Genomic DNA, 22,934 nt, shown 5'->3' on the forward strand with positions numbered 1-22,934 from the left:
TTTAGCTTAGCTTATCCGCGCATTCGTAAACGTATTTTGCGCACGCGCACATGCAAATTCGCAGCGGTAAAGGTCTTACGCGCATGCGTCAACGCAACGCATGCGCAGAAAGTTTGGAGCTTTGAGGTCCGGATTATGGGTGTCCGAATTAACGACTTTTGACTGTATAACGTAAATATGTAATTATCATACGTTTTCATAATTCTTCATATACTGTTTTAAAACATGTAGTGTATTTATTTTTTGGGTTACTGGGCACTAGCCATAATTGTGCATAAAAGTGTCAAATGTGGTAACTTGTTTATTTCCCTTTGGAAGTAGCTATGGAATGATGCTAGTACAAATTATTGGGAAGAATGAACATCAATCCAGTAATATTCCATATCATATTTACAGTTGTTTTTTCATTTAAAGTGTTTCCCATTCCTCTTTTAAGAAAGAGAAATTATGGATAACATGATTTCATGTTTGAGAGCTGCCAATTGAATTCTATTAAGACAATTGTATAATCCTTGCTGAAAGAAAAACCCCTGAATAAAATTGTATTTTACTACTACCAGAATACTGAAAATGGTGCTGCTATGATGTGGGGGGGGGGGAAAAAGTCATGCCACAAAAATAAAGGTTCACACATTTTTCCCCCTACTAGCTATTTGGTTTATTTACTTCTGCTGCGAAACTCACACTAGTGGAATTCTGTCAACTGAAACTAGGAATCATTCACTATATAACTATATATTGGAATAATTCTGTGTATTCTTATTTACAAATTTCTGTATTTGTCTGTGCATTTTGCATTTATTTTTGATTTAATAAAATAGAAATTCTTTTCAGTAGAGTTGCTATTCTTATCAATTGTTAGATTTTTCACCAATGATTGTTGATAAATTGTGCCCTATTAACACCCCCCCCAAAAAAATTTTTTTTCTGATGCTAAACTTTGTTTACTAATTTTGTTGAGTTTAACTATTATTCTGATTTTATTCTTATATTTGAACTAGGTGAAATACTACAATATATCTGAAGCATTTAATAGAGCAAAAATGGAATCAAAGTTAGTCCATGGAATAATTTTATGGGGAAATCTGGATGATCAGTCATGCTGAGGTTCAGGGCGGACTTTGCGAGAAACAGCTCTTGCAAGTCCGCCCATAGTAAATCTTCTCAAGATGCATTTCATAAGTTTTTGGTCTATTGTGGCAACATTAGAAGTAAGTATGCATGGGGGATAAAATTCTTATTTTGCAAGGGTAGATCAATAATTAAATAACCAGCCAATAAACATTAAGGAAACACAATTTGTCTGGGGATTTTTACAGTAATAATAGACACATGCTTATATAAGTGGAATATTTGTGTCACATTATGTGCGTGTGGTGAAAATTGGAAGCATTCGTATTTGGCAACAAAGCCTGCTTGCTAGTTATAGAGAGGATTGGACATGCTGGAATCTATTGGCAAAAGCAATGTAGGTATGGTTCATGTCCTCACTCTAGACATTGCCTAGGTTATACAGACCAAAGAAATTTCAGGGAGGAATGATAAACATGCAGAATAACCAGATGCAGACGTATCCAGAAAATGGGAAAATGGCCAATCATGCACATCAGAAAGTATTATTTGTCTTATGCTTCCAAAACCAAAAAATAATATTCTATGCAACTGCAACTGCTGTAAAACTTAACTTTATTACTGTGCAGACAATTGTGCAAAATAACTGAATTTTCTTACTTGGATTATGCAAAATTCCCTTCAGATTTGCTCAAATATATAAAACATGTTATTTCCCTGAAGTCCAAACTGCTGGTTGTTGCAAATACCAACATTTAGGACATTTGCTGCTAAACATTTGTATTTTATTCATGTTATGAATTTATATTGCTAGCTGTTAGACTGCACTTCTAGCATTCTAATTCTTCAGAATACATTTTGAATTTTCTGGTTGAAAAATATGAAAAGGTTAAGCCTAAATATTTCTTTGCTTTACATTGCATTCTTATTCTTACATTCTTAAGCTTTGCAATTCTTAGTTTCAAGAGCTGAAATGTAAATAATATATATATATTTTATATCTGTAAAGATACTTAGTATTTGGATTATGAATATCATTCTGTAATTCTAGACTAAACGTATTTTCATTTACAGAAATTCAGAACATCATTAGCCCAAAGAGTGTTAACCCAGAAGGGGTATTAATTTCGTTTGGTAATTTAATCATAGTATTACTCCGTTGAAAATGAAGTAAACATTAGAAAATATAGTCAATATTTCTTTTTAAATCGTATTTAGCAAATTATCCTCTTTCAGTTAAATGTCACTTATAAGATTTACATAAATATCTTGTTGCTTTTTTTTTTTTTTTTTTTGGTCCCCCCCTGCCAGGTACATGTTTTTCCATCTTAATGGATAGATTTTCTAGTATTTCAAATGTTATAACTGCACGTTTTCAGTTTTCACAATCATGTCAGAGCTGTTCCATCATTTACTTTCCTTAATGACTACTTCTAAATAACTTAAGATAATTGCCTAGAGAAAAACATGAACTAAAAGTATTGTTTAATAAATATAACTTTTAAGGTCTTAAAAATTATAGGAAGCCATAAATTCATGTTTCTAATCCATAACTGTTTATGGAATAACTAGAATTAATGAAAACCTTTAGAGTTTTTGCAAGTTGTTGAATGTTGAGATTCTCGTGTATATAAAGCAATAATTAAACATTTGATACAAAATGGGATATAACCTGCAAGCACGGAGTACAAAGTTGGAGGTGAAATTGCATAGTAGAAAAACAGGTAAAAAAATGTCACAATCACTAGATAGCACTGTGGTTGTCTTTTGGCCATTCCAAATGTAAACATTATATGCCTTTCCTAATGGAAGACGAAATGTTGATATTTTTATGTGATGGTTTGTGTTTATAACTTTATGTACAAATTTTTAAGTGTGTGGGATAATACTGTTTGCTACTCTTAATGTTAAATTTGTGAGATAATATACTTCACTGATATTTCTGTTCACTAATACGTTGCATATTCGGAAACTAAGTAACGTTTCATTCTAGCACCGTCGCAGCGCTGTGGTAGGCGCCCCGCGCATGTGCACTAGTCTTTCTTGTTCACTGACTTTCAATTGTCGCCATTTTGGTTGCTCTATGTTGTGTTTTCAGTGTGTTGTGCACGTTCAAAATGTTTAAGACAATTAGTTCTCCCGCTGACTGTGAGATTCGTGCCGTGATTAAATTTTTGAACGCGAGGAATGTAAAACTGGCTGAAATTTATCGTCAAGTGACAGAAGTTTACGGTGAATACGCGATAAGTGATGGAATGGTGAGAAAGTGGGTAAGAATGTTTAATGTAGGTCGAACAAATGTCCACGCCGAGGCTCGGAGTTGTCGGCCTTCTGCGATGATTTGGTAAGGAAAGTTGATGAAGCAATTCATGAGAACAGACGCTTCACAATGACAACTCTTTCAGAGGCATTTCCACAAATTTCACGTACTGTTTTGTTCGAAATTGTGTCTGACCGCTTGAATTATCACAAACTGTGTTCCCGATGTGTTCCAAAAATGCTCACTGATGTTCACAAAACAAAGCGACTTGGTAGTGCCCTGACATTTCTCACGCGGTACAGTGATGAGGGAGAAAACTTTTCACACCAGAATCGAAACAACAATCGATGGAGTGGAGACACACTCATTCTCCGAAAAAACAAAAGTTCAAAGTGACAATGTCATCACAAAAAATCATAGGCACTGTCTTCTGGGATAGGAAAGGCGTTTTGCTTACTGAATTTCTTCCCAGAGGTGAAACCATTAATGCGGCACGATATTGTTTGTGAGACTTTAACAAAACTAAGGCGTGCCATTCAAAACAAATGAAGAAGAAGGCTCAGTAAAGGAATTGTGTTGCTCCATGACAATGCTCGGCCCCATACTGCTGGTGTCACTCAATCATTAATTCGACAGTTTCATTGAGAGCAGTTCGATTACCCGCCATACAGCCCGGACTTGCGCCGGGTTGGCGCCGTCCGACTATCACTTGTTCCTGCACATGAAGTGCGAGCTTGGTGACAAGCGCTTTGGACTTTGGATCTGACAATGACACAAAAAATGCTGTGGAGTCGTGGTTATCGAAACTGGCGAGAAGTTTCTTTGACGATGGTATACAAAATTGGTCACCCACTATGACAAGTGTTTGATCATTGGCGGAAACTATGTTGAAAAATAGTTTAAGACATGTATTTTCATGTAAAAGTAAAATTGGATTCGAAAAAATTGTTTTACTATTTTTTTTTTTTTTTTTTTCCTCAAAACGGTATTTAGTTTCCGAATACGCCTTGTAATTATATTTTATTCTTCAAACTATAAAATATAATTTACAGCTTCCGTGGTTAAAGGATTGTTGTACTTTTTAGGAATGATTAAGTTGAAGATCATTTTCAATCCCCCTTTAGGAAAATAATCATATTGCTGTTAATAATACTTAATGTATGCATGTTAAATTTAGTTAGGTTTTTTCCCTGTTCCATTTTGTAAAATGCTTGTATAATAACACAATTTGATATAAACTGTTGTAAAATATTAATGAACATTATAGAATTTTTTGCTTTAGTCAGTAAATTTTCTTTTCTGTGATAATGAGTTATTCCTACTTATGAATCAAACATCAATTTTGATTTTGATATTTTCATCATTTTCTGTTAAAAATTTTCATACCTTTGTTATATTAGAAGGGCTGAATTATGTTATATATCAGTATGAAAAGATTCTTAAATAGTAGTCCGATTTAAATCCAGTTAAGTTTTCTGGTTACTCTGAACTCTATATTATTCATAATTAAAGGATGACAGCAGTAAAAAAATATATTAGAACTAATTCAAAATTGTTTCACAATAGTAAAGTTAAATTAGATTTAAATAATTCTATTGCACCATTGCTGCAAGGAATGAAATTTGAATTTAACAAATATTCTATATTCGTAAAAAGCTAATAAAAATTAAAAATTTAATGAAGAAATTTTAATTGAAAAAATAATCAAATTAGAACTAATTCAATATATCTTTAATTATTGTCCTGTTTGTATTTTGAACTAACTTCTAATGAATAAATGGAACATTTTAACTTAAAGAAATACTGTAGATCTTTAGTATTTTAAAACTACATGTGCCAAATTCTTTACTCCCAAGAGATATGTATGTAGACATTGAGCTATTGTCCATGGTTAAATTACATATCACTCTGATTACCTACAACAGTGGTTTTTTTTTTTTTTTTTTTTTTTTTTTGGCCCTAAAATAAATGTAGTCAATAGGTTTCCAAAGTAGATCATTCTACTTCATTTAATGACCTAAGTAATGTATTTTTTATGGTTAGAAAATTCTTACCGCAGTTATAATGAGCTGATATTTTCTCTCTGTTAAAGTCAACATAAGTTTCAAATTGGTACATGTACCTTTCTGAAGGGGGGAAAAAAATGCTTTGCATGTGCTATATTTTACTGGAAAAAATATTCCCCCCCCCACACACACTTTTTTTATATTAATTTATTGAATTGGTACATTGATATCACTCCGAGTCTAGTACTAATCTGATAGAGTCTAGTACATTTGCTGGAAAATTGCCTGTTTAATATCGGAATACTTAATGTATGTTTGCTGCTGTATTTAAAAAATATCATTACCTATTGTAAACTAAGCCCATTTTTCTTGCAGTAACTATTTACTTTTTTATTCTCAGTTTAATATCTCATTTTCAACCATTGAAGACTTGCAATGAAAGAAGCAAGTTGAATTAAATAAAAACTTTTTATTTTTGTGTAAAAATTTAATTAAAAAAATGTAACGGTAATTGCAGAAATAATCCTGAAACAATCTTAGCAATATTGTTTTCCACTGTTACACACAGTGGTGAGCTATAGGAGCCTAGAATTATCCCTTTGTTAAATTTGTGTTCAGTTTGCAAGCCCCTTGTTCTTTGGCCCACCAGTAACCAAGCGATAAAAGTCGCTGAACCCTAGTAGTTCAATCCAGGGTTCGAATCCTGGAGAACAGGCTGGCTGCATGGTCGTTTTCATGGTTTTCTCCATGTGTAATATGTATACAAATCAGTTTCCCATAAAAAATCATCTACAAAGTTGTCCCTCCCCTTGAACAGATAGCCTGTGAGGGCTTATTTAAATAAACCAATTTAATCAAGCCCTATTTAAATAAACCAAATGAAACCAAACCCCTTATTCATTTTGCTGGTAGCTAGAAAGTGCTGCTGCTTAATATGTATATGCATGTTTAATTAATAGTTCAAACTCACATGAATCTTCTGAAAACTATTTAGAAAATCACTTAATTGCAGTTTGTTCTCAAAGTGTAATGTTGGGAAGAAACCTGTAAGTTGCAATCAAACTTCTAATTTTTTTTCCTGTAATTTGGCACTTCACAGCTCATTGTTCTTAATCAATATTATAATTAGAAGACTGCATATAAAAATTAATGAAATAAATCATTTTGAATCATACATCATCCCGCCAGATCAGCAATAATTAAATTACATTAGTAAAGATGTATGTGTTGAAATATTCAGATAGTAGCATGCAATTTACAAATGGCTTTTGCTGTCTAATCAAGCTTCTAAGAACTATCTAGCTTTATACAAGAATTTTGCATCAAATGATACATATAAGGATTTTATTACATATAATATGATGCATATAAGGATCTAAAGATTGCCTGCTTTCATGTACAAAATGCAGATGCACATTAAATTCAACTAAGTTATATGCGATATTTAATTGATTTTCAATTTACTACTTTTTTTATAAGCATTAAGTAAATATCCTCTTTTATTCACTAACAATCCAGACATTCTGACAAGTTATATAAATTCATCTAATTGTGATTAGGCATATAATATAAATTTTGTTTACCTTTGGAGTTCTAAATAGGCTTGGATTCTTTATTCCCAAGTTTGCCTTAAAGTTTCATAGCCACTGTTGCATCCAGAGATGAAATAAGTTCCATTAGATGTCTTATTCATAATGAAAATATATAGTGGCTCCCAAAAGTGTTCGTATATTTACAAGTTTCAGTAAAATCTGGCTTTATTCAAATATATATATATATATATATATTAATATTTGAGAATGAGAATTTTTTAGTAATACCTATAAATTTTTCTCAGCAAAAATACATTAATTATTTTATAAACATAATGAAAGGATCTTTTTTTCCCTTTAGAAAATCAATGATAAAAAAATAACAAAATTTCCTCCCAAAAGTCTTTGTACACTAAAGAAACGTGCACATATTAGTAAATATTGTGTTATTTCTTTCTTTCTTTTTTTTTTTTTTTTTTTTTTTTTTTTTTTTTTTTTTTGTAGGATATCTTGCAGCATTTATGACAGCTTTCAAATTTCTGGACATTTATGAGTCTTATGAGTACTTGTTAAACAGTTCATCAGTTTTTTTGGTGAGATGGGGGTAATATCTGCATCAATGCCTCTTCATTCTTCCATCATTTCTTTTTTTAGTTTGGTTTTATGTGGTGTCTTCCTGCTCTAATCTCTAATTCTCTTCAAATGCATTCTATCAGGTTTTAATCTAGTGACAGAGGGGATGTTTACAGAACTTGTGGACAATTATAGACACAGGTAAACATGTGCCTAAGGCCATGTGCTTAAGATCATTTCCTGATAAAAAATAAAGTTGTTTCCAGTACCCAAGTTTTGGGTGGATGATTTTAAATTACCTTTTAAAATATTTAAATTAAGACCATGGTTCATTATGCCATCAATAAATACTAAATTACCTAATTCTGACGCTGACATGCAGCCCTCCCCCATGCAAGGACACCTCCACTCCCATGCTTTACTGTCCCAACCAAGTTCTTGGGATTAAGTTCTTCATTTTTCTTCTCCATGCAATTATATGCCCATCATAACCAAAAAGGTTAAATTTGCTTTCATCTGCAAATAAGACATGGTTTCAATATGCTTTAGGATTATTTATCATTGATTTTGCGAAGGAAAGAATAAGCTTTCTATTTTTGTCACAAAAAAATTTTCTTCGAGCAGAGTGCCCATGTAATCCAGCTGATGAGTACTCGTTAAACAGTTTCAAGTGAAATTGAAGTAGAAAAATTTTTAGTAAATTCTATAGAAACCTTTACAGAACACAAATGTGGATTTTTCATAAATTTTTAACTATAAATCTCTGATCACATTGAGTGGTGATCTGTTTATGGGATAAACTCTTAATACATTATTTTCGATCCAATTTTCTTCTTTATCACATACTCCACCATAGAATGGGATAAATTTACTAATTTAACGATATTCTGGATTGGTTTTCCACCCTTATGATGAAAAATTATCAATTTTTGAATTATATTTATTGCTTCTTAATGACTACAACTTGTTTTTAAATATTAAATAAATTATAACGAAGTAAGAAAACAAAGAATAAAGCCAAGTGAATTTTTAAACATCTCCAAAATGCAAACATAAAAAAAAAAAAAAAAAACCAGTGGAAGACGATAATTTTATTTATGAAATTTTATGAAAATGTTTCAGTGTACTATCATTTTTGTGGCATGTTTTATCTATGCTTCTGTACATTTTTAAATTTTTTTCATTCAAAATCATATGCATATGATATGAAAATACATTAGGCTTTATATTCGAATTCAAGGTCCAGTCTATAGTATTTTTCTACAGTTTCTTAAATTGTACAAACACTTTTGGGAGACACTATATATTAAATCCATATTTCTGCTGTTATTGCCCATGTAAAATACTACAGTAAGGTGAACGGGTGATGACTGCAGCACCGTCTATAAATAATGCAACAAAAAGTGGACCATTTTGGGGGAAAGCGGTAATACGAGTTTCATCTCCTTCTTTATACTCCATGCCTCCAAAGGTATGAGCAGTCAAATACACAATGCAGCAAATACAAAAGGAGGAAAATTGCTTTGTAATACAAATCCTACGGCATTTTAGTTTAGTGCTTAGTAATAAATGATGCATAAATAGTGAGAGACACTAATATTCTTTTCTTCATTGAGATTTTGGAAAAGTTCTTCTGGTGTCTATATTGAATTTAATACTGAAATACTTATTATTCTTCATTGAAAAGTAAAATTTAAGCAGTTCAGCCTTTGCAAAAGAGGCTGTGCCAAACTTCAGACTGCAAGCAGGCCATGATTGCATGTCACATCATCCTTATTAAATTGGCATCCTTACATTTGGGATATGCCAGATTTGCAATTCAGGCATCATGAATGCAGAGCATCTTCTTATATGCCCAGAACTCTGTAGATAAGTAAACTATACTGGAATGCCAGAGCTTTTAAATGTTTGTTCTTTTTATTATTATTATTATTATTATTATTATTATTATTATTATTATTATTATTATATCTGTCATTGTTCTTGTGTGATACTTGAGCTGTTTTATATGTTTGGATTGATGTTTCTAATAAAGCCATATGTAACAACAACATAATGACAAGTCACAACAAAGCCTGTAGATAAATTCAGAACTAACATTTGAATACTATGTTCGCTTTGAAAACCTAACATTTTTTGAACAACAAAATTCTGCATTGATTATGTTTGTATTTTTGTCAGGAAGTAAAAATGAAAATCTGCTGAAAGATGGTAACTAAAAAGATGTACACTGCGCCAAAAAAAAAAAAAAGAGAGAGAGAGAGTTCTATATATGTCCTGTTCTACTGGGCCGATTGACGAAATTCAAATTGCGTTTTTCATGTCTCGAAAGTGGATAAGATACTTAAAATATATATTAGATTTATATATAGCATCATTCTAACATGGGGTATTTTGACACAAAATCTGACTTTTTCTTAAATGACATGCCATTTTTTTTTTTTTTCATATTTCGATTCTATGACTCAAATTATGCCAGACTACCAAGTTTTGTAAAAATTGCACGAGTAGTTTTTAAGAAATTAGCTCTCAAAATTTTAGCTCCTCAATGTTAATTGAATTTCGTATATATTTATTGATGTCTCATTTTTTATTAAACTTTTTTTATTCTTCCTTTCACATTTCGAAATTTATGTTCATTCCAAATAAAATTCAACCATTTTTTATGATTTATTTTTAAATAAATTTTATAAATTTTACAAAAACATTTTGAATTATAACCTATAAAATTTTTACCATCATCTTAAAGTAGGTGTATTTCTAAGCATACCTACAAAAAATTAGACTTTTTTATTCAAAATTTTCTAAGATATACATGAATTTACATATTTTCGCGTTCTGAAATTTGGCACTTTTTTTCCCGAGCAATAGTAACGCCAAATGTGGTTTATGGGTTTTGTTACAGTGAATTGCCACAGCTATTTTTAACCTTAAATTTCAAATAAAGTTTTATGGAGAATTAATTATATGAAATTTTTTCCCTCAATGTTGAGTAATAAATATTTATTAATACAATATGAAAAGCTTATTTTTTAAAATTATAGATGATAATATTCAAATTTATAACATTTTAAAATTTTTTTCTTTTTTCCTCTTTTATATATATATATATTTGTGAAAGTAAATTTTTATCTTCACCGTGTTATCATCTGCTACTTTACTTTAATTTAATTTAATTGTCTAAAACTGAGAAAAGTTTGTTTGATGTTTTTTTTTCACAATGTTCTTAAGTAAACAAGACATTGACACTTTGGGTCATGTCCCAGCATTAAAAAACATATATATAGATATAAACTTTTACATTAATTCTCTTGGAAAGAATGTTTTAAGTAGTAATTTTCTCTCGTGTTGTAGATTATATAAAAAACATCTACTTTAATATAGAAATTTTTAGGCTTAAAAACTTTAAATAACATGATTAAGATTTTTTGCACCCGATATAAGAATTGGGTTACTCGGTGGTACAGGATAAGCACTGCTGGAGTGGTTTATTTCTTTCTCATTTAACAAAAACCTTTTAATTCAAATATTTATCCTTTGGACTTTGCTTTAAACTTTATTTATAGTTAAAATGTCTAGAAGCTGTCTTCAGCTGAAATGCATTTAATGCAACTGATATTTTAAAAAATTTGACAAGAATGCAAAATTTATGGAAGTGTAACAATCTAAAAATCTTAATTTTCTTGTGTGAGACTGAAAATAAATGTAGAAGGAAATTAGGGAGAAAAGTAAGCAAAAATTTGAAGGGAAATTTGGCTGTCAGATATACAATGATATTTCAAAAGGTTTGATGCTTTTTAATATAGTTTCAGAATACTTCAAGGAATTTGGGTGTTCAAAGAGAAAACACTTGGACGTTTACACCAGCAAATACCATCAGTTGAGCAGAAAAGACAAAAACGATATCATTTCAGATTAAAGTGAAGAGCGACTGGTTTTCAACTATATGGTTGTATAAATTTAATTTACTTCATAGAACATCATATCATATCATAAACAGAAGATCCCATAATTTCTCAGTCAAATTATTTAATGATTCCAGAATTTATCCTGTGAGGTATATCAGCTAAAGACGTTTTCCCTCTTTATGAAACTAGTCTTTCCTTTCATCTCATTCCATCAAAATGCTTAACTGTAAAGACTGATAAAGACTCTGACCAAATACTGATGAAATGGATTGATTTGGATTATTAAGTTACGGCAAAGCCTGGCTATCTGCCTTAAAGGAGGGATGCCTTCGTGAAAAACTTTCTAAATGAAACCAAATCGTATACACATTAGACCTGCGAAAAACTATGAAAACGCTTATGCAACCAGCCCATTCGCCGGGATTCGAACACTGGAACGAACTACCTGTATTCAGCGACTTTACTGCTTGGCCGATTGTGGGCCCTTTTGAAGTGGAAGGCAATAAATATATTTAAAATTAAGGTCAGAAATACCAGTATGTTTCAAAAAGTTGTATGCTTTTTAATATACTTGCAGAATGCCTGAAAAGAAAAAAGCAAGCCATTAAGAAGAAAAAAGATGGAGAAGAAGTGTAGCCATCCTTAGAAAAGAAATTATTGTGGCCAAAAAAAAAATGCTTTAATGATTTCATTACTAATATGGATTATAGAAAGGACGGGGAAAAAGTTTATAATTTTGTGAATGGAGTGAAAAAGGAAGAGAGTGTTCAGGGAAGAGAACCCATGAAAGTAGGGTCAAAAATACTGACGGATGATCTGGTCATTGCGGATGCTTTTAACTCATTTTATTGCAAAAGACAGCATTTAAAAAACGATCTAAAGAAGAGCTAAAAGATCTTTAGAAAAACAATTATCGAGAAATTTTCTTCCAGCTCTCACTGACCTTCGGTTTTTAATAGAGATTTTCCTATTTCTGAATTGCAAATTGAATATTGAATTTTTAAAGAATTTTGACGAAAACACCCTGAATGTCCTCCTGAAGCTCTATAATAAGAGTTGGAACTCGACTGTTCCCTGCCTGGAAAAAGGCCGTCTTGATCCCAATTCTTAAAAAGAACAAACCACAGCAGGATGTGGACAGCTATAGACCAATTGCTTTAACTAGTGTGTTATCAAAGATAATGGAGAGAATGATTGTTTCCCGTCTTAAGTGGTACTTGGAAACCAATGGTTTAATATCTTCCAAACAAGCGGGATTTAGAAATTACCATTCTACAAGTCAACAAGTTGTATTCTTAAGCCAGTCAAAGATGCACTTGATGAACAAAATTCGGTACTGGCTGTTTATGTAGATTTCCAGGCAGCTTATGATAACGTTTGGAGGTTAAAGGCTGTTCAAAAATTTCAGACATTCGGTGTTGGCGGAGAAATGTTCCTTTGGTTAAAACATTTCTTGACCCAATGTTTTTGTGCTACTCGTCAAAAATACTCGTTATGGCACCAGCACTTCAAAATATAAACAAGTTAAAACGGGTTTGCCTCAGGGCACAGTTGTTAGCCCTATTCTCTTTAACATTTTTATTAACGACCTACTAGACATCTTATAATCAGATGAAATCGTGAACACTGCCCTTTTTGCTGATGATCTTGTAGTATGGGCCAGAGCTAAAAAAAAAAGATCAAGATGGTTTAAACCGAATCTTAAACTCTGCGCTCCAGAAACTTGAGGAGTGGTATTCAACTAATAATATGAGAGTTAATCAGGGATAGACTACTTGTCAGTTTTTCTATCTCAACAGACAACACTTTACTCCTAGACACTAATGTATGAGAAGTCGGTTTTGCAGCAGACGGATGGTGCTACCTATCTTTGCTGTATTTTTGACAAGTGTCTAACCTGAAGAAAGCATGCAGAGCATGTAGTTGCTAAGGCAGAGCATAGATTACCTATTTTTAAACGTTTAGCTGGTGTTAAATGGGCTTGTGGTAGAGAGACTCTCAACCTGACGTATAAAATGTATATTCGACCAATACTACATTGCTGCTGCGAGATATTGATCTCGGCTATACGAGATGTGATACAACGTCTGGAGGTCTTCCAAAATCAGGCACTGCGCATTATAATCAGGGCTGTTAAAATGACTCCCATTCTGGCAGTGCAGTTGGTATCAGAAAACCAACCAATGATAAACCTGATTCAGAAAAATGCTTTCATCCTTTTCCAGAGACTTATTCGTCTACCAAGTAACCCTCATTGGAGGAATTATGATTATAATAAACAATGAAATCTGAAGACACAAAATGTCTTTTTGCAGTGTGTGTCTCACCTAAAACAATACATTCATTTAAGAACACTGAAACTGGCACTGCTGTTTTTACTAAATCCGGTGGATTATAGCTTCCTTGATGTGTGGTTGACCTGGAAATGAAAGTTGATAAGAAGGAAATGAGTCCAGAGTAAATAAGAACTATAGCTTTGGAAACAATTGAGCAACGTTTTCGGGCTAAAGAAAGGAATACATGTATATATGGATGGCCCTTTGACCGATAGAATTCAAGGGGCTCGAGCTGGAGTTTTTAGCAAGCTTTTCAGTTTCTACATACCTTTAGGGGCTTACTCCACTCACTTTGATGGAGAACTGAAAGCCATTCATGTAGCTCTCCAACAATTATCATTGAGACAGATCTCATTCAAGAGGGCTGTAGGAGTATTGAAAGGGTGTTAACTGTGCTTTACTGTATTTTCTCTTTTAATATATGCAGTTTTCAAATGCATTATAGTCTGGGTCACAAAGTATTCTTCCGAAAGAAACGCAATTCAAATAAATAAAATCAAATTGTGGAAAGTTTCTATTAATAAATATATTTAAAATGTGCAGCTCGAATGAATGAATAGAAAATTTTAAAACAATTATCTGAAGAGAATGCAACACAAAAAAATTACCTAAAATAATAACTATGACTAAAAAATATAGTATAAAGAAAACTATTTGAAAAAAATTAAAAAAAGATGCCCCTTTTAATTTAAACTACGCAGTTCAAATGAGTAAATAGAAATTTTTAAAACAGTAAGACACCATGCAACTTAAACAATTAAAATGAAATTCAAAAAAGAAGAAAAATATGTATTTAAAATAATAACATAAAATATAATATAAAGAACATTATTTGAAAGAAAGAACGATGTGATTTTTTTCCCACTCGCACACACTGCAAAAAGGAAAATAGGTTTCCATATATTAAGAAGTTTGCCAAATGAACTATTCTTGGCGCAAACTGAAAAAAAAGTGGCAGTATAAATTTTTTAAATTTTTCCCCCTTAAATTTCACACCAAATTTTACAAAATTTAATATTTGGGCTTAATTTCACTCGTAGAATTGAAATATATAAAAAAGTCCAATTGTTATTTCAGAAATATGTTATTTAAAAGTCCGATTTTGTGTCAAAATACCTATGTTAAAATAATGCTATAGATAAATCTAATATATATTGAATTTTGTCAGTCGGCCCAGTAGAACGGTAGATATAGAACTGTTCTTTTTGGGGGGGGGCAGTGTATATAGGACTAATGTCTACTAAAACCAGTATCACATCCACTGCCTAACCTGAACAGCACATCGAAAGAAGCATTTCCTCAGATTTTCTTTTTTGGGATATTTGATTGGTCCACTTATTCAAAAACCAGTTCTTTGTGAAAAAGCTCCAAGGGCCACAACTCTAAACAAAGCATTTTCGATTGTAAAATGTTGTATCTCTCCAGTGGTAGGAGAAGGAGGAATCTTAGGAACCTTCCAATGGTAGAAGGGAGACTCATTTCTCAGAAAAGTTTCTCCTAGCTGCACACACCATTGGATGTGATAACCACATAGATTTATGTGGTTAAACAGACATCTACAGTAGAGATAAATTTAAAAAAAATCATTGTTGACTTGTCTAATAATTTGACATTTTCTAACTGAATTAAGTTTAATTTTTTTTTTATTTTATTTTACTTGGTAACTGGAATTAATTTTGGGAACAAATTTTAATATGAAAAAATAAATCATACATACAGCAATGCCAAGAGAAAGTCTGGCTAACAAATTAAAACTTTATGTAAGTTGAGCTAACAATAATTTTTCAACCATTTCTAATTCCAAGATATATATTAAATCCAAATTTAATTTTAACAGCTCATTCAAAATAGCTGTTTACTTCTTCCCGGTTGTAACATCGTAATTTGTAAATAGTGATGATTTAATAATCTGTCAAAAAATTTTAATTCTATAGTAGCATTAACTTATTTAATCTATCCTCCCTACCTTCCATTTCAGGCTTTGCAAAAACAAGAGCATAATCCAGAAGCTTCAAGACTTGCTCATATATGCCTAGAAAAGTATGAATTTCCTGTAGAGTCCATTATCTTCTTCCCTAATGGGAGTGTCATTCATCATGTTAATGCAAATGTTCTATTGGCATTGGACGATGAAGATAGTTCTTTTTTCTTAGGGTATGTTTAAAAAATGCTGTGTTAATTTCAAATTAAAAATTGTTAATCTGTATTTATACTAATATTGTCATCTTTTGTTTGTATTTTAGATCTGTGTTTTCTTTTATTATAATTTTAGCTGTACTAAATTACTTTATTACATCTTTTGACATCATTATTTGATTACATATTGACCAAATGGATGATTTTCCTCTATGGGGCTATGTCCCATAATTCGATCATTTTGAAATCCTATCTGTATTTCTTAAAAATTGCTTGTATCTAATTACGGTACTGTAAGTTTGATTTCCAGTTCAATTTTGATTGTGAATCTGTAACATGATAAATTTTCTAAATGTTACTGCTTTTCTCAAAAACTATTCAGGCTGATATTCAATTTGTAAACCATCACATTATTTTGAAGAACTGGAAACTTAATTAATTCCAGTATCCTCCCCCAAGTAGTATTCTGTGTTGTTATTGTGTAATATTGTGATATTAATAATGTAATTACTATATGTGAATGATATTGTTTTCTTTATTATTATGAAGTTAACATTTAATTTATTAACATAAAAAATAAAGTATGTAACATAATGTTACATATTTAATTTATTAACATAAAAAGGGGTTAAAATTCCAAATTTGGAATCTGTATTATCCTTTTCAAAGAAAGAAGCCATTAATTAATAACAACTTTTGGAGGGAATTAATTGTTTGTATTTTGTAAATTAGTACATTTGAATAAATGTTAGCTCACAGCTTGTAACAAATAGCTGTCCCATACAGCTAACAAACAATGTAGATTTTCTAAATCAAATGGTCGACTGAAAATATCTATATCTAAAAGTAAAATTCAGATTTATATCTAAGTTACTAAATTCAGAGCCAATGTAACAAAGAGAAATTCAACTGCCACATACTAAATCTAAATTGAAAGTAAAAAACAATCCCCGCTAGTCTTAAATTGGAATCAAATTCGTGCAATTAAACTCTGCATCATCTTTGTGATTGGGTTTATTTGCCTAACACAAAAGAACAACAGAACATTAATTTTTAGAGAATTAACATAATTGTCACAAAGTGAGTAACAATATTAGCAGCTTTAAACATGGAAATAAAGTTTATTAAATAGGGAAAAATGTGGAAAAAAAATGCCCTAACTTTCTTTCAATTGAGTCTGAGGCCATTTTATAAGCAGTGATGAAACAGTGCTTTATTAAGATTAAATAATTAAATAATATATTTTAACTTATATAATAGTAGTAAAATCGTTCATTATTTCTAATATAAAGTTTTGTTATCATCTTTCTGTAAAATGCATTTTGAGTATTTTAATAATGAAGTATTTAATTTCCTAATAGGATTCAAGATCCAGTTGAAAAGCGTTATCAAGAATTTTTGGAGTTAGGATTACTGAAGAGCACAGTTTCAAAAGTTGCATCCAAAAAAGAATTGTAAAAAGAAAAAAATAATAATAATAATAACAACAATATGACTGCTGTTATTATTCTGGGGGGGCTGTTGTGATAAGGGATTCAAATAACTATAAAAATTAGATTTATATGAAATTATTCTACAATTCTTGCATTTTCTAAAGAATTGCAGAACTGCAGCTCAAAAGAAAACTTACTATTTGTAACTGTGATATTTTTCCCGGTTCTTGTCCATAATTGTCAACCCCTTACAAATTTTAACATGGAATTTTATTTTATGAGTTGAAAAATTGTTGAATTTAACTTTTATTCTTGTTTCTAAATTTTAAAAATTATTAAATTTTGAAAGTATGATTATAAATAAGAATTTAATGATTTTTATACAAGTTTATGTCTGTTTCTAGATCTGCAGAACAGGTAATATATGTATTTATTATATGATATTCTGCTATCATATTTTTGCATTTATTAACTTTTTTTTTTTTTTTTTTTTTTTTTTTTTTCTGTGACTGTTTGCTTATGTCCACTTTGAAGTATTTTATATATCTGATAAAAAGAGGAAATTAAATTTTTAAGGTTTAGCAGAAGTTATTTTTCTACAATTTTTTATCATATGATAAAACTTCAGTGTTGGCTTACTTTAGCTGCTGCTTCTTCTGTCTCACAGTGCCATCTGTTAGCAAGGAGGGGAAATATGGTGCCATGAGAGTCTAAATGTCTTTGAGAGAGGTAAATGAGCAGGAAGGCTGAACTGAGATTTGTTACATAGAAGCCAGATTTGTATTAGCTTGACCTGCCTATATTTTGATCTATTTCTAGACTGAGGACTAATTGGTCACTGAGGTTGCCACAGTTAAATGTTTTACTACTAACTTTATATTTGCAAAATATATTTGATGTTATAAATTAAGTATGTATAATGAAAAAGGTGGAGTTATAAATTAAGTATGTATAATGAAAAAGGAAAATTAAGTATGTATAATGAAAAGCTAAACACTAAATATTGGATCATTTCTAACACCATATAAGTTTATCTTTTGTGATGTGATTATTAATTTTGAAAGTGAAATTTAAATTGCATATATGACACATAAATTTAGTGTGTTTTGCTATAATGTATTATATCCAAATATGTTTATTGCTGTAAATTTTGTTATTGGTAACTCTGGTTTTTATTTATGAGTAAGAAAATTGTTTTTGAACTGTTTGACTAATATCATCTTGATCAATATACAGACTGGTGCCTTAAAGTTCATACTTATTTCTAAACATATTTGTAGTGCTGAATTCAAAAATAGCATCAGTTTTATCATATCAGCTATAGCTTAAGTGATGCATCATATTTACCTTAATGCCAATTGAACTAAATAGATATATATGTGCTTGTGCACATGTGCATGTGGAAACATTTTTAATGATGCTGTAGATATTAGAATGAACGTGTAACCATAATCATGAATGGTTTAATACTTCTTTACTTCTGACAAAGCATTCTTGACATATACAGCTAAATAGGTGCAGTGTCTATGCCCGTCCTTCAACAGTAATTTTTGTGCTCTTCACATTTTTATAAGTTATATACAGTATTATACTAAGTAATATACTATTACATGTATGTCATGTAAGTAATGTACAGTTAACACAAGAAAGAAGCAGCAGATTACATGTTAGCAGGACAGAGAAGAATACTTAGGTTCTAGTATGGCTGTTAGTGAAGTTATAGTTCTACTTTATCTTGATTGGGTTAATTAAAGTTTTGCTTTTAGATTTTATGTTTCTAGAATGTTTTTTTATGTAGAAAACCTTTTTCCAGTATATAAGATTGATTTCTAAGAATCATATCATGGGAATTAATTTTGAATAATAATATTTTTGTAATATTTATAATATAATTCACAAATTCTATTGCATCATCTTTCTTAGGAACAGATACTTTATCACCTTCATGTTTACTCTCAGTTAAAACTATAATTATTACATTTATCAGCATCTGAGATCACTTGTTTCTGAGTTAGATTGGCAGTTATTTTTGTATATTTATTTGAAGAATATGTAGCCATCTTTACAAAGATTTTCTAAAAGCAATGCAAATTCTGTACGAAATACCATTTTAAAAGCAAAAACTATCATTAAGTAATGTACTGGAGTCAGAGAAATGACAAAAAGGAAAAAAAAAAGAATATTGTAGTTACCAACATGCTCAATTTGGTACTAAAATAAATATTACTAGTTGTAAGAACTTCATATATAAATTATGTTTAGTACATGATCTTGTTAGATGATTTTATGGAGTTATTGAGTGGGGTGATTCTGATTTTCCATTTGAAAATGTAAAAGCACATTTCCTTGCTAAACATGTCTATGAGATGCCATAACAAGAGTTAAAGGTTAATTATGTTATTGGAATTTATGAAATGTGAACTTATTTATTTAGGGGCCATTAAAAATGCCTCCTGTCACTTTCCTTATTTACTTCAAGTAAAATAATAAAAAAAAACCTTCTTTATTCTAAGTTGTCTTGAATTATTTCATCAGACATAGTTGATATGTGATTTGGTCTCTCTCTTAAAAGTTGACAAACTATTATAGATTTTCTTGAAGTCCACTTTTTCAAATTTATTGGTAATTTTTTTATAGTTCAGTATCGGGCACATAAGATTAATATTCATTTTATTGAACAAGGAGAGGTTCATCATTTTTAGTTGTTAACACAAATCTTCAATTGATGCTCATGATGTCTTAACTTTTTTAGGTTTAAATTTATCTCACACATTTCTTTCATAATGATAGAGTGACTTGTTAGAATAAGTATGAATTGTTGTCATATTTAGGAAAGAAAAGTAGGCAAAATCTCCATTTGTCACTATATATTTGGGATTATCTGCTCATATAAAGATCTAAGATGGCTGTATCACTTCAGATTTGGAAATAAAGCTGATATAGGCAGAGAGATGCTATTTTTGAAATCAGCCTCTAAAATAAGTTTAGGTTTAATTTCCAAAGTATCAGAGAAAGGTTTTTGTTTTTGTTATTGTTGTTGATCAGTGTAATACATTACATCAAAGTTCAACTAATTATCTAAAATTTGTTTAGCTTGTTTAGCTCTGTGTTTTAATTGAGTTTTTTCCTTTGTTCAATGAAATATTTTTTAAAAAATAGTTGTCAAAATTATGTGAAACACCTCTGTTATGATTTTGAATGTAAAGAGATACATTGCAAAATATGCATTTTATTTTATTTACTCATCATTCAAAATAATATATGAAAATATTCCTTGCATGCTTCCAGTTAATTTGGTTTTAAAATGTAAAGATATATTTGTTTTGGTTGTGAAAATAATTTTCTTCGGAAAATTAAACCGAGTACTTCTAAATTTTTTGTATTGCCATAATTTTTAATTAATATTTAATATTGAGATTTAATAATACTTACAATTTGTATCATGTTTCTAGATGTAAATGGATGCTATTTAGAAAAATAATTGGAACTTGATATGAGTTGTTTTTAATTGAGTGCATTAGAATTTTGTTTAGAAAAATTAACATTTTTACTCAGGAAGTACTTTTTCATTTTGGTCCTAAATTTTTCATGTCTAATATTATTCATTTTAATGCATAATTTAAAGCAGTACTTCTTGTTACATTTAAATAAAATATATTTAACTGTACTTGTTTTCCTGTTAAAACTTCTCTCTAAAATATAGATTTAATTAAATCTTTGATGTATGTTAAGGGGTTATTTTTATAGATGGTCTTTTCATCTTGTTCATCACAAAATATTATGTAGTTTTGTATTATGATACTGCATCATAGAAGCACACTGTTGGGTGGTGCGGTGGATGTTAGAACTACACATATTTTGATATGAACAAATTTATATGCACTTTGATGCTTTTATGTAATTTATTTATGTGTTGTTTAAATGTATATAATCCAGTACTTAGAAAAATAGATCTAATTTAAAGTTATAATTCTAGTTATAGAAATTATTGTACTTAGAAATACTTAAATGCTTATAAAATGTTGTTATATGCCAATGTGGCTTTTATTATGTCAGCAATTTTAAATTTTGTTATGCACTGCAGTGAGGCTTTAGATTTAACTTCTTGTGAGCTTGCATATTTCTCTGCATAATGAATCAAAGTTTCCATCACAATTTTGCTTGAAATTTACGCACAAATGATATTTTTCTTTTGAAATATCATCTTAAACTGAACAATTTGTTCAAACTAAAATTTATAAACCGGGAATATCTTTCCCTTTTATGTCCATTTATATTAAGTAAGTTCTTGTATTTTTAGCAGGATGTCGAATATAATGCCTCTTTGGATATATAATATATATATATATATTGTTACTCAAAATATATAATGTTAACTTGCATGAAATTTGTGAATAAAATTTGTTTATGTAAGTTAATATTGTTTCTTTTTTTATAATGGACTTACACTTCAGTCTCTTGTATATTCATATTCTTGTTCCTGTAGCTTTAAACAGAGTTAAGAATTATGTGCAATCTGAAGATGTATGTTTCGTGAAGAATAAACATGCTTTCACTTTCATATATTCTTCAAATTTATAATTCTTGTACATATTTGATTTTTCAGGATATTAAAATGCATATATTTGTATAATTAGAAATAGACATTATGGTCCATAATATTCCATGCCTGTAATATTCAATGCAGATGTACAATCAAACTCAACATAATTTATTTAACATAAAATTAATTATATCAAAATACTTTTTATGATGACTTTTGTAGAATCTGTTGGGATCAAGAATTTTAGTAGAAATTTTATTTTTTTTAATGAGATACATTCCACAAGAGAGAAAAAGTAAGAATGACTATTTGTTACATTAGCTAACACAAGTCATGTGATCTCTGAGGTCATCTGCATTATTTGTTTATGTTAGCTGTACATAAGTCATATGGTCTCCAAGATCATCGGAATGTATCTGATTAGATTTTATGTTAAAGTATTGTATGTTATAATGTACAATGAATATGTTGTCAGCTGAAAATTAATACACTGTAAACTGGAAAATAGAATGTTGTTCTCTTAAATGAAATCAGTTAATTTTCAAAAGGTTGTGATTCTTAATTTTACAGGTATGAAAGAGAAAAAATGTAGTCAAGTATAGTTTCAGTGCTGTCTTGTATAGAATTTAATTTTAATAATTGTTCTTTGTGTTATCTTAGTAACATGATTAAATATTTTTCTACATATGTATTGTATATAAAAAAAATGGTATGTCCTGGAGAATAATGTTATATTAAAATGCTTCTACCAAAACTAATTCAAATAAAATTTTTATGCATTTATACTTCATTGAAGCAATTAAATGCATTTGTAAGTTATTACTAAATATGCATATACTGTACACATAATGAAAAAGAAATAATGCTACAAAATATTGCACAGACAGTCTAAAAATGAACAGTGGCAACATTTACTAAGATGGTATGGATGATAAATGCTGCTTCTAGATTCTTTTTTATTTGTAAGTTTAAAAGTGTGAAGATTTGATTTTGCAAAAGTATAGTTTTACATGTTATTTGAAAACAATATACCATCTCCGAAGTGCGAAAAAATAAATAAAAATGTCCACAATCTAGAAAAATTATCTTGTGAATTGCATGAAAGTAAAAAACATATGAATAAAATGAAATAACTC

General features: G+C 29.9%; 1 protein-coding gene across 1 annotated transcript in view; it reads left to right on the forward strand.

The window, feature by feature from the left end:
- LOC118203940 (selenoprotein N-like) overlaps positions 1–21,673 on the forward strand; it is a 42,205-nt gene extending 20,532 nt beyond the window's left edge. The window contains exons 6-8 of the mRNA XM_035376255.2: positions 1,002–1,211; positions 15,665–15,840; positions 17,184–21,673. Coding sequence (XP_035232146.1) covers positions 1,002–1,211; positions 15,665–15,840; positions 17,184–17,280 — 483 coding nt within the window. The 3' untranslated portion in view covers positions 17,281–21,673. The remainder of the gene's footprint in view (positions 1–1,001; positions 1,212–15,664; positions 15,841–17,183) is intronic.
- Positions 21,674–22,934: the final 1,261 nt, after the last annotated feature.

Source organism: Stegodyphus dumicola, chromosome 12 (assembly GCF_044657685.1).
Source record: "Stegodyphus dumicola isolate Sdum_Otavi_A_Nest chromosome 12, ASM4465768v1".
Classification (NCBI taxonomy): Eukaryota; Metazoa; Arthropoda; class Arachnida; order Araneae; family Eresidae; genus Stegodyphus; species Stegodyphus dumicola.